The sequence below is a fragment of the Leptonychotes weddellii genome, chromosome 10, assembly GCF_054177405.1.
Source record: "Leptonychotes weddellii isolate Sample4059 chromosome 10, ASM5417740v2, whole genome shotgun sequence".
NCBI classification, from domain to species: Eukaryota; Metazoa; Chordata; class Mammalia; order Carnivora; family Phocidae; genus Leptonychotes; species Leptonychotes weddellii.
The window spans coordinates 22,981,149-22,992,401 of NC_138378.1; the positions used below are offsets into that span (position 1 = coordinate 22,981,149).

General features: G+C 51.9%; 1 protein-coding gene across 5 annotated transcripts in view; it reads left to right on the forward strand.

The window, feature by feature from the left end:
* Window positions 1–1,756: 1,756 nt before the first annotated feature.
* The window catches only part of SDCBP2 (syndecan binding protein 2), a 17,610-nt gene continuing 8,113 nt past the window's right edge, over window positions 1,757–11,253 (forward strand). The window contains exons 1-4 of one of the 5 annotated variants that reach the window (XM_081833011.1): window positions 1,757–1,884; window positions 9,129–9,201; window positions 9,857–9,911; window positions 10,507–10,607. In XM_081833011.1, the coding sequence (XP_081689137.1) occupies window positions 9,148–9,201; window positions 9,857–9,911; window positions 10,507–10,607 (210 nt within the window). In that variant the 5' untranslated portion in view covers window positions 1,757–1,884; window positions 9,129–9,147. Of the gene's footprint in view, window positions 1,885–4,687; window positions 4,884–5,736; window positions 6,106–9,128; window positions 9,202–9,856; window positions 9,912–10,506; window positions 10,608–11,253 lie in introns of those variants that run through there. The other 4 variants (XM_081833009.1, XM_081833010.1, XM_081833012.1 and 1 more) reach the window with 4 other exon arrangements.

The following is an 11,253-nucleotide window of genomic DNA, read 5'->3' on the forward strand; positions in this document are numbered from 1 at the left end:
TGAGGCCTTTAAAGCACAATTGGTGGCCACTGCCTTCCTTGCTGTTGTCCCTGTGAGGTTTCCTGGGTAGGACTCCTGGGGAGGCCGGTGGTGTCTCCTCCGTGGGGCTGCAGTCAGGACGGGATGCCCAAGGCTGGTGCAGCTCCGCCCAGGCTCGTCACGGGGACTGTGACGGGGACCTGCCCGGCCGGTGAGCAGTCCCGATACTCACCCCGCCCTGGGTGGGTGTCCTGCGTCACTCCTCACGGGACTGCCCCGCACACAGGTCCCCAGTCCCGCCTCAGGCACCAAGTGTGACAGGCCCCTCTGCCCAACCAAACCCGCTGGGACCTAAACAAAATCCCCCCCACCTTTTCTGTTTACTTTTATTTGATTATTTCGGGGGAGAGGTAATACGTTCAAAATTTAAGAGGTACCAAAAACCGTACTATAACCAAATCCCCTCCCGGCCCAGAACACAGCCCCTCATTCCTCTTCCTGGAGACAACCAATCTAAACTCCTTTTTAAAACAAACTTAATTTGCTCCCCCTTAGAACAATTGTAAGCACTCAAAGCAAAAACTAACTTCAAACCCAACCCAACCCCCACCACCTTGGAACACACATCCAGACTTTCAGCATTTTATTTATTTTTTTGGGGGGGAGGGGCAGAGGGAGAGAGAATCTTGAGGTTCCATGCTCAGTGCGGAGCCCAACGTGGGGCTCGATCTCATGACCCTGAGATGACAACCTGAGCCAAAATCAAGTCGGATACTTAGCTGACAGAGCCACCCAGGCGCCCCCAGACTTCCAGCGCTTTAGTAGATGTCCTCTCATTCTGTTTGCAACACATATCCACTTTCCAAAAAATGAAAGCCAAACAGAAGATCAGAATCACAATATTGATTTCTCAATCTTTTTTTTTTTTTTAAGGTTTTATTTCTTGATTTGACAGAGACAGCACAAGGGAGGGAACACAAGCAGGGGGAGAGGGAGGGAGAAGCAGGCTTCCCGCCGAGCAGGGAGCCCAATGCGGGGCTCGATCCCAGGACCCTGGGATCATGACCTGAGCTGAAGGCAGATGCTTAACGACTGAGCCACCCAGGTGCCCTGATTTTTCAATATCTTGCCAACGTCTCGGGAAGCTTTCCTCGTGATTTTTCCTTAAATGACATTAATAGCTTTGTGATCTTCCACAAATATGGATTTGTTTAGCCAGACCCCAGAGATGGGCACTGGGGATTTCTAGATTTCCCTATTATGGGCTCTGGGACTTCAATGTCTACTTGTTTACCATAATAAATTACTAGAAGGGAAATGCTAGGCCACAAGTTATGGCCATTTTTTTTTTTTTTAAGATTTTATTTATTTGACAGAGAGAGAGACAGCGAGAGAGGGAACAGAAGCAGGGGGAGCGGGAGAGGGAGAAGCAGGCTTCCCGCCGAGCAGGGAGCCCGATGCGGGGCTCGATCCCAGGACCCTGGGACCATGACCTGAGCGGAAGGCAGACGCTTAACCGACTGAGCCACCCAGGTGCCCCAGTTATGGCCATTTTTTAAGGCCCTGGATGCCCCTCAAACTGTCCTCATGTTCAGCAGGACTGGATGTCCAATCTAAATCCTCAAGGTCAAGAAATCTTGGTTCCTACCCCTCTCACCAGCGGCTGCGAGCCCCTAACCCCACCTCCACATCTTGACTAAGGCCCAAGCCCTCCTCTGGGCCCGGTGACTTGCTTTGTTTATATACTCACAGGGCATTTACCTAGGTCCATCTGGGTGAGTCAGCTGACAGGGAAGCAGGCACCACCCTTCCCAGAGCAGGAACCTGGCTGGGACAAGGGCCACCCGCTTCCAGACTCTCTTGGCAGTGACTGGCAGAGGACGCTCGGCAGCACCTGGCCGGCAGGTAAGAGCTGGGGCCCATATTACCCAGAATGAGGTTAGTGAGGCTTGGTCTTTTGCCGTCTGGCCAGTCCTGACCCTTCTGGGGCCTCCCGGGTAGTTTTCTTTCAAGGTGCCTCCCTCTGGGGGCATAGTGTGAACGGGGGTCTCCTCTGACCCCTGCCCTGGGTCAGGTTTGAGGGCTGAGTGATCTTTATCCAGACATCATGGGGGCCGCAGGCTCCTTGTAACCTCCTGTGGCAGCACTCAGGAGATGCGGCCCACACCCTGCTCCTTGAAGGGGACCTTTGGAAGGCCAAGCAGAGTGGATTTCCACAGGGAACGGAGAGTATACGCCTCAGTTTCTGTTACGTCTCTGCCTGCAGCAGTTTCTACCCACTACCCTAAGTAGGCGAGGAAAAATCTGCTGGGGAACGCGGCCGGCGACTTGACCTCTCTCAGAACCGGTTTCCTTGTGTGGACACTGGAAGCATCCCCGGGAGCACTGACTGAGCTAATGGAACCAAGGGGGACAGTCTGTGCCCCGCACACCGCAGAAAATGGAGCTTCAGGCGAGGCTGCTCTCGGGGGAGGACGCTGCACTGGCTACTTACGTAGGGTGGCCCGAACTAACGAAAACAATTGTTTTTGTTTTTAAAGAGTTTTTCTGTTTTACATTTTCGATTTCCAAACTAGTAGCAATTCTCACACCACCATCACCATCACTGCTCCCTGGGGCTCCCTGTGTCCACCCTTGACCCTCTGGTCTGTTCTCCCAATGTTAGCCAAAGAGGAGGGGCTGTTAAAATGTAAGTTGGGCCCTGTCACTCTGCTGCTCAACGTTCTCCAGTGGCTCCCATCTCGGCAGAGTAAATGCCAAATGCTGGCTGTGGACCCCTGGGGACCTGGCCCGCTCACATCCTCTCCCACCTCCTCACCACTGCCCCCCTCTGAACAAGACTCCAGTCTCATCGGCCAGATGGTCTCTAAACAAGAGGCACCCCCACCTCAGGGCCGCCGCAGTGGCCATGCCCTCAGCCCTGATGCTCTTCCCTACCCCTTTAGGCTTTTACACAAGCCACTCGTCACTCCTGACCCGCAGTGAGGCCCTTCTGGACCTCTTGACACTCTACCCTCCATCCTGCTTTATCTTTCTCCCGATGACTTCCCATCACCTAACACAGCAAACACACTTCTCTAACCAGCTAGAAAGACACCCTCAAGGACAGACTTTCCTCTTGCTCACTGCCTCAGTACCTAGAACAGCTTAGGCGCTCAGTAAATGTCCTGAATGAACAGCTAACGATGACTGCATGCCCTTTAAGTGCTAGGTACTGTGCTAAGTGAGCTCCATACATATCTTCTCTCTTTTTAAGGATCTTTAAATCTTCATGATAACTCTGTGATGCAAGTACTGTTACCCATATCACAAAGGAAGAGATGACACTCAAAAGGGACTTGTCCATGCTTGCTCTCACAAATTAGAGGCAGCAGTCTGAACCCAGTCCTGCCTGCCTACCACGTCTTGTTCCTGCTTTGCCTCTCAGGGGCCTGCATTCGGAAGCATCTGCATTCCCCAAAGAAGTTCACAGCTTTTCTCCAGCAGGCAGTATAGCCCTGAAGAGAAGGGGGTATATGCTGGTGGCCTAGCAACAGCCTCTTCCTTTCTAACTCACCACATCACATCCCTGGGCTAATTTGGCCTTCCAGGAGCTATTCCTCTGACACTCTAACCCACGCTTCCCTCCCGCACACACTGTCTTCTGAAGGATGGATGAGTTGTCCACAGGAACAAGTAGGAGTCCCATAGTTTCAGCTCTTTGGAACAAGGTGTTCCAAAGGCGTGTTCTCATTCCAAAACCCAAAGATGGGAGCTGATGACCCCTTTCAGCCCTGCTGATCTCCAAGGACCTGACTGCTGGATTGCTGTGGGTGGTGTTACTGCTTTTATAAAAAAATACAGAGGTTCAGAGATGGAAATTCTGTGAAGTGCAGGGGAAAGGAAAATTCCTTTGAGAGAGATGGGTTATTTTCCTTTCACAGGAGCCAATTAATTGCAGGAAGCCAGCACTGAGCTGAGGGAACTCTTTCATTGTCAGATTGTAGGAAGCAGCCTTTTAATCTACCACATTAGGGCAGTGGTTTTTTTCTCCCTTTCTAGGCCCAGAGTTTCTCTTCAAAGGACTTTTTTGGGGCTTTCTCTTCCCTCTGTGTCTTGCTTTCCCATTCCTTTAAGAGTAACTGGATTCCTGCCCTGTGCCAGACACTGGGCTCAGCAATGGGGAGGGAAACAGGCAAATAAAAACACAGAGGAAATTCAATCCCAGGGAATGCAGAAGACCTTGCTCACAAGAAATGCGTAATAAACATTAGTGGAATGAAGGATGAATAGGTGAATATGAGGTTCTGGGGTCTAGAGAAGGGAGGTCTGCCTAATTTTGTGAGTGTGTGTGGGTGTGGGGATTTGGGGGAAAGCTAAGAATTGGGGGAACAGGAGTTCACCAGATGAACGAGGGGGAGGGAGAAGGCGTGAATATCATTCAAGACAGAGGGACAGGCACCTGAAAAGGCAGGGAGGCATGAACTAGGAGTGTGAGTTCTAGTGTCAGCAGGCAGTCTGGAATGAATGAAATGTAGGGTGAGTGTGGAAAAGTGAGAAGGTGTGACTGCAGATGGTGCCAGGAGTCAGGTCATGGAGATCTGAATGCCAAGCTGAAGTTTAGAGATTTATCCTGAGGGCAAGAGCTGGGTAGGGCTTCAAGAGCAGGAGCTGAGGTTAACTCCCAGATTTCTGGCTCAGACCAGGGGGTGGACTTGGTAGGGCAGATGTAGAGGGACAGCAATGCTAGGAAAAAAGGAGTTCAGTTTGAATAACCTGGGAGGTAGTAAAGATCTGGAAGGCAGCTGGACTCTTGGGTCTGGGCCTCCCTATCCCTGTAGTAGCACATTCCACACCCACTCTCTTCCTTCCTTCCTTCCTACAGAAGGCTTTCCTGGTCGCCGTAGCCTTTTGTCCTGCACTCCGTAAGCCAAACTGCCTGAATCCCTCATAAGGAGCAGTGGGTCCAATTCTGCTTTGGGAAGTGATCTGCCTGGCCAGGCACAAAACCCCTACTCTGGGTAGCGGGGCTCAATCACTCAGCTACTCTCGGGTGGGATCCCAGGGTGAATCTGCGTAGAGTGGGGGCGGGGCACTTGCAGCTAAGCACCTGGTCAGAAGTCGGGACCAGGCAAAAAAAACAAAAACAAAAACAAAACCCAGTGGGAGGGTCAGTGATGTCACAATGGGTAGGAACTGAAAGCGCTTCGGAAGCCTTACCGGGCGAGGGATCTTCATTCCAGGCACAGGCAGCGGGGAGCGCAGGCGTGTCTATACCCTCCTCCCCTCCCACAGCTGCCTTAGAAACAGAATCTTATCAGCCCGCAGGGAGCGGATCACCCGCACCCTCCCTCCTCTGGAAGCCGTAAATGGTCCTGTAGGGTCAGGGGCGTGGGGGGATATTCGCCCCTTTAAAGCTCGATTTGTTCCGCGCGGCCTCCAGTCCAGTAAAGAGGGGACAAGGGGCCCGATCGAGCCTCCCCATCCCTTACTCTGCTGCTTTACCTGACTTCTTTTTGTGGGTGGCGGCGCCAGCCATGGGCACCTGGAGAAGGCGAGAGGCCGGGTGGATTCTAGCAATCCAGCCAGCTACCAACCCGCCCGACGAGGAGGCCGCCATGTCTCACCCTGCTGCCGCGCGGCAACCTGGGAGCCATCCGTAGCAGCGCGCAGGCCAGTGGGTGGGACGCATGCGTTTTAGACGCCGCAGCGCGCCCTAGCGGCCTGGAGGGGACTCTGCGCAGGTGCTGTAGCCCAGAGCAACCGGGAGACGTCACTTCCGGCCGGGTTCCGAGCGAAGGGTGTGTCGGAGTGGGAGTAGTTGGCGATTTTTGAGCGGTGCGACAGAAAGGGAAACTGAGTCCTGGGGGTGAAGAACAGGCTCTACGGCCCGTGGGGCTTTCCCCGGCCCCCGCATTCGTGGACTTTGTGCCTGGTTGCGCAAAGCGAGAAAACTGAGGCTGTGGGAGGAGGCGGGTTCGTCGCGAACGGTGGTTCCGGGTGGTGAACCAGCATGATGCCCTGTCGTTACTATACCGGCGGAACACGGGCAATGAAAGTAATTTATAGTAGAAGAATATGCCCTTCACTTTGCAAAAGCTGAAACAGGATTACACCCAGATCGTGTTTGTACCTAACTCAAACTGAGTAAGTTTGGATTTAAGAGAAGACGGTATTCAACTGAATTTTGCCACAGTTTGTATTTGACGTCTCGAATCAAAGGCTAAGTATTTGTGTACAGGTGTGGAATTAGTACGACAGCCACAGTGCAGGCACAGGTGGGCGCGTTCTGCTGACTCACCTGTGGTGAGAAGGATTGACACTGATTTTCCAGAATGGTGAACAAAACAAAGTATAACCTCCCTTGATTAACCTGGTATATGCATGTTTGCATATTAAAACCAGGAAGTACTGTATTTGTATATGAAACAGGTTACAAGCAGGCTTTATGCCCACGTGAAGTTTTGGGAGGACAGTTGGTTGTGATGAACATTCTGCGTGTTCCAAGAAGTACAGATCTCTGTTCGCTGCTTCCTAAATGTTAGTAATGTCCCCCTCAGTCTTGTGACACCCAAAAATGCCCGCAGAAATTTCCAGTCTGTTCTTGGAAAACTACTGTTTTATTCAAATAACAATTTTTGCCACCGTGCATGTTTGCTGTTGTAGTGGGGAGGTGTAGTGTGTGGTCAACGGGACACAGCCCCTGCCTGCCCTTGTGAGGTGGGGTCCAGTATGAGAAAATACCCAGATGTCAATCCTATAATATGGTAAATAGCTTGACAGTAGAGAGCACAAGTCAGGGTTAGGAACACAAGAAGACCCAACCAACTAGCAGGGGGTCCTACGGCCTGAAAAAGGCAACCCAAGAAATAGCTTTTGAGCTAAACCTTCCAAAGAGCACCACGCAGGGAAAGGTGGTGTGCCAAGCAGATGGCCCAGGATGACTAAAATAGGTCCAGGGTCCCTGGTGCACAGTAGATACTCAAATGCTATGAGTGGATAGACAGGTGATTGAATGAGGCACGGCCTATTTGCTGGCTGGGAGCCATTCCCCACTAGATCATAAATGTTAAAAGGCAGGGGAATACCTGCTTCCTCATTCTGCCCAGAGCCCGAAACTGAGTTGGGACTCACTGAAGGTGGAGGTGGTGAAGGTCCCAGATACAGAGGAAGTGTGTGGTCCTGGCCTGTGAGTGATTTCTAGGAAGTGGATTTCTGGTTCTGCTCTCCCAGAGGGAAGCCACTAAAAATATAACTGCTGTGCTGCTTCAGTGGTAGAAAAAGCAGGGCAGGGGTGGCCTCTCGTTTTCACATAAGCTCTTCATGCGTGGTCCTGGTAACAGGGCTTGCTCTTGGCGAATGGTACCTGCTGAGGACTGTCCCAAGAGAAAAATCTCCCAGAGTGTGTGCACAGTGGGGGAGGCCACAGGCAAAGGGGTTTATTCCCCCAGCTGGTCTACAGGAGGTCAGAGCCAGTCTTCCTCTCCCCCATGGGACAATCTCTGTCCTCTTGAGATGATCATTCCTGCCGCAAAGACCGGACTAGGGCAAGGATCTGGAGCTGCCTGCCTCCAGGGCCAAGCAGGGGATGTAAATTGCTGGCCGGGTACTTTGGGAACCAAGAAAGCACAGGCGGCTTCATTTAAGAGGCTGGCTGCAACTCAGCCTGGACTGGGTATTGCTGTGCATGGCTCCTGCTCTTGCATTGCCAAATATTTTGACTTTTTAAAATAAAAATTAGAAGAGAAGAATTTTTTTATCCCCAGACTTTAAAATGTTGACACTAATTCAAATTTGAAAAAACGAGAAACAAGACTGAAAAGTGAATGAAATACATTTGGGACCTCTGGTCCTTGTTTCCTTCCTAGGAAGGTGGGAGGCTATCAGAGCAGGTATACACAATAAAGGGGTGTCTGGAGTGGTCACAGAGAACTGAATGGGCTGCGCCAGGGGTGATGGGACTCCAGTCCTGCCCAGGTCCAGATCCTCTGGGCATCTCCCCTGAGTGACCCACAGGTGCCAAGGTCATCTTCATCCATCATTGCTCCTTCTCCTTCCTCTGCACCTGCTGCCTTCACCCCCCCCCCCATACACACCATTCCTTCTAACTTGCCATCAAATCCCTTCTCTCTCACATCCCACCCATAACCCCCATGCTGTGGCAGATCGCCATCATCTTCCGGCCCCTCCCCTGGTGCCACAAAATCCTCCAGTGGTTCTTGCCTCCTCTTTTGTTCTCCAGATGGCAGGCAGTAGCCCTTCTGCCTGAGCCTGGGATGTCTTACCCCTGCTTAGAGCCCCCTGGTGGCTCCCCACTGCTCTCAATATCTAGCCCACATTCCCTAAAGTGGCCCACACAGACTTCTGATTCCTCCAGAGATTGGAACTGGTGGCTCACAGGCCAGATGCAAACAGGTTTAATTTGACCTTAGGAGAATTACATTCAAACTAGTGGTCTAATGCAATGTATTAGGTGGTCCTAGTTCATGCATTCAAACTAGTGGCCTAAATGCAAAACCTAAGACACTGCATTTAATAAGATCAGAACTTTACAAGGAGAAGAGTGGAAGCCTAGGCTAAGATCAAGGCTGGAAATGGGTGGTATACAGTAGGAGCTCAAACACCCAGAGGTGAACAGGGGTGTGAGGGGTAGGGGAGAGATTCTAAATGCCCTGCTGCCTTTCTGTTGTAATTAAGACCCCACCTACTTAACACTGGACTGAATTCTGTGTAGTTGGGGGGTGACGCTGTATGCACCCCTAACAAAGGCCAGGTATGTAGCAGGTACTCACTATGAACCTGCTGGATTGAATTTGGGTCTTGAGTCACCAGACCTTATAAGTCTGTCTGACCTTTGAAACATGTCAGGGAAGGACTTGATCCCTAGTCCTGCTCTTCCTGGCCAGCACGTCCTGGGTGGTCCCTGGGGTCTGGGGTCTAAAGCCCAGAGTCAGTTGAACAGATGGGGTAGAATTTTGCAAGGGTGGAGATCATGGGCTTGGGAATAAAACAAACTTGGGTTCAAACTCCACTCCCCCATCTCCAAAATGGGGATGATACCTTCCTGATTTCTTTCTCATCCTGAGAGTCCTGAGTGGCACACATGAACAAGAGGTAGACATCCATGCTTCCTCTCACCCCTCACCCCTTCTCACCCTCTGTGCCTATAGGGTGTTCCCAGGAGCAGCCATGTCCACCCTGTACCCATCTCTGGAGGACCTGAAGTTGGACCAAGCCATTCAGGTGAGCCACTAGGCATGTGTTAGCCTAGGCCACCTCGAGGGGCCTTTGTGATTGCCCCAGGGTAAGTAAGGGAGGCTTGTCTTGGAAGGTGCTGGGTGTTGGGTCCCTGGGCATGCAGGTCACCACTGCAGGACCTGCTAGTGGACAGGTGTCCAGAGGTTAAGGCAGTGGAGTTACAGCAGGGATGGAAAAGCCCAAACAGCAGACAGGCCTCTCCTGTGCATCCTAGGACTTCCTCTCTCCCAGTTCAGGTAGACTCCACTGTAGACAGGCTTCCAGAGTAAACCCCATGGGCATGGCCTTTGGCCTGCTCATCCCCAGACACCCCTTTTTCCTTCCATTCATCTGTGGTTCCAGTGGGTTTTGAGAATTTGGGACTTCTTGACTGAGAATTTCATTGGGAGGTGGGCCTCAATGTTCTGGCTGCCTCAGGTAGTAAGCGGGTCATGACGTTTGGTGGGTTGCAGGCTACGGGGAGAACCTTCCCCAGAAACATGGACGTGTGCAGAGGCCACCTTTACACACCTCCAAGGTTCATGGATACCCCACCTTAGGCCCGCCAGCGTAACTAATGCCCTGATCCCCAGGGAGCCCCAGGCTCCAAGGGTTCTGGGGGTCCTGGCCACAGCTGACCAGTGCTCCTCACCTCTCCCAGGCCCAGGCCAGAGCTGCACCCAGAATGCCTGCCCTGCCAGTCTCCCAGTCTTCAGGTGAGTGAGCCAGTCGACAGGGTGGGGCGCTCCTGACTGACAGTGACCTCTTGTGGCCACTTCCAGCACAGCCTCTTGCCTGCCCCTGTGCTGTGGGCTTCCTGAACATTTTATCCCCACCAGAACCCTTTGATGGGGACCCCGAGGAAACTGTGGCTTAGTGAGAGCATTAACTCCCCTGATTTGGGGCTCCCTTCTGTGGCTGAGTGAGGAGTCCAAGCTGTTTGTGGTGGCCCCTTGAGTTGTTGGTGGCAGTCTTGATTCAGGTCCTGTGGCAGCTAACTTGACCTCAGGCTCACTCTGTCCCTCCTTCCCTGCAGTGTCCTGGGAGCTGCCCTGAGGTCAGATGCCTGCCTCCTGTAGCCCCTGCAGCCCCTGTGTCCCAGGCTGCTCCTGGGGAGACCCCTGCCCCTCAGCCCTTCTGAGGAGAGAACCCACATCACCAGCGAGTGTTCCCTTGCATTCTCGGGGATAAACAACATCCCCAGGCCATGTTTCTTAATACAAATGAGTGACCACGGGAGCCAGGCAGGTGTGGCCAAGTTCACGCCCCTGAGTAACACCTTTCCTCTTCCTTCTGTTCCCTTCCCGTCAGTTTTGTACCCAAGCCTGGCAGAATTGGAAAATTATATGGGTCTTTCCCTCTCCAGCCAAGAAGTCCAGCAGAACGGGCTTCAGATTCCAGAAGGTGCTAGTGTAGGTATTTGTCTCTTGCCTACTGTGGGCACAGAAAGTGCCAACTCTCCCTCCCTCTTGGTCTTGCCATTCGAGCAGACTGGAATCTCCTCTTCTCCGGCATGCCTGGCCTCTGTTTCTTCATGGCACTTTTCATTCTGAGCCATTGTTAAAAGTGCTGTGGGGTTTCCTGCAGACTTGGACACTGGAGGACCATTGCCTGACCTTTGACCTCCGGCTTCAGGCTGCTGGATGAGAAGGGAGGGCATTAAACCCAGCCTGAGCCTGGAGACTTCTTTTTTTTTTTTGACTATTTTATTTTATTTTTTTATTATGTTATGTTAATCACCATACATTACATCATTAGTTTTTGATGTAGTGTTCCATGATTCATTGTTTGCGTATTGCTCCATGTACTACGTGCCCTCCTTGATACCCATCACCAGGCTAACCCATCCCCCCCCCCTCTGGAACCCTCAGTTTGTTTCTCAGAGTCCATAGTCTCTCATGGTTCGTCTCCCCATCCGGTTTCCCCCCCTTCATTTTTCCCCTCCTCCTATCTTCTTCTTCTTCTTTTTTTTTTTTTTTAACATATAATGTATTATTTGTTTCAGAGGTACAGATCTGTGATTCAACAGTCTTACACAATTCACAGCGCTCACCAGAG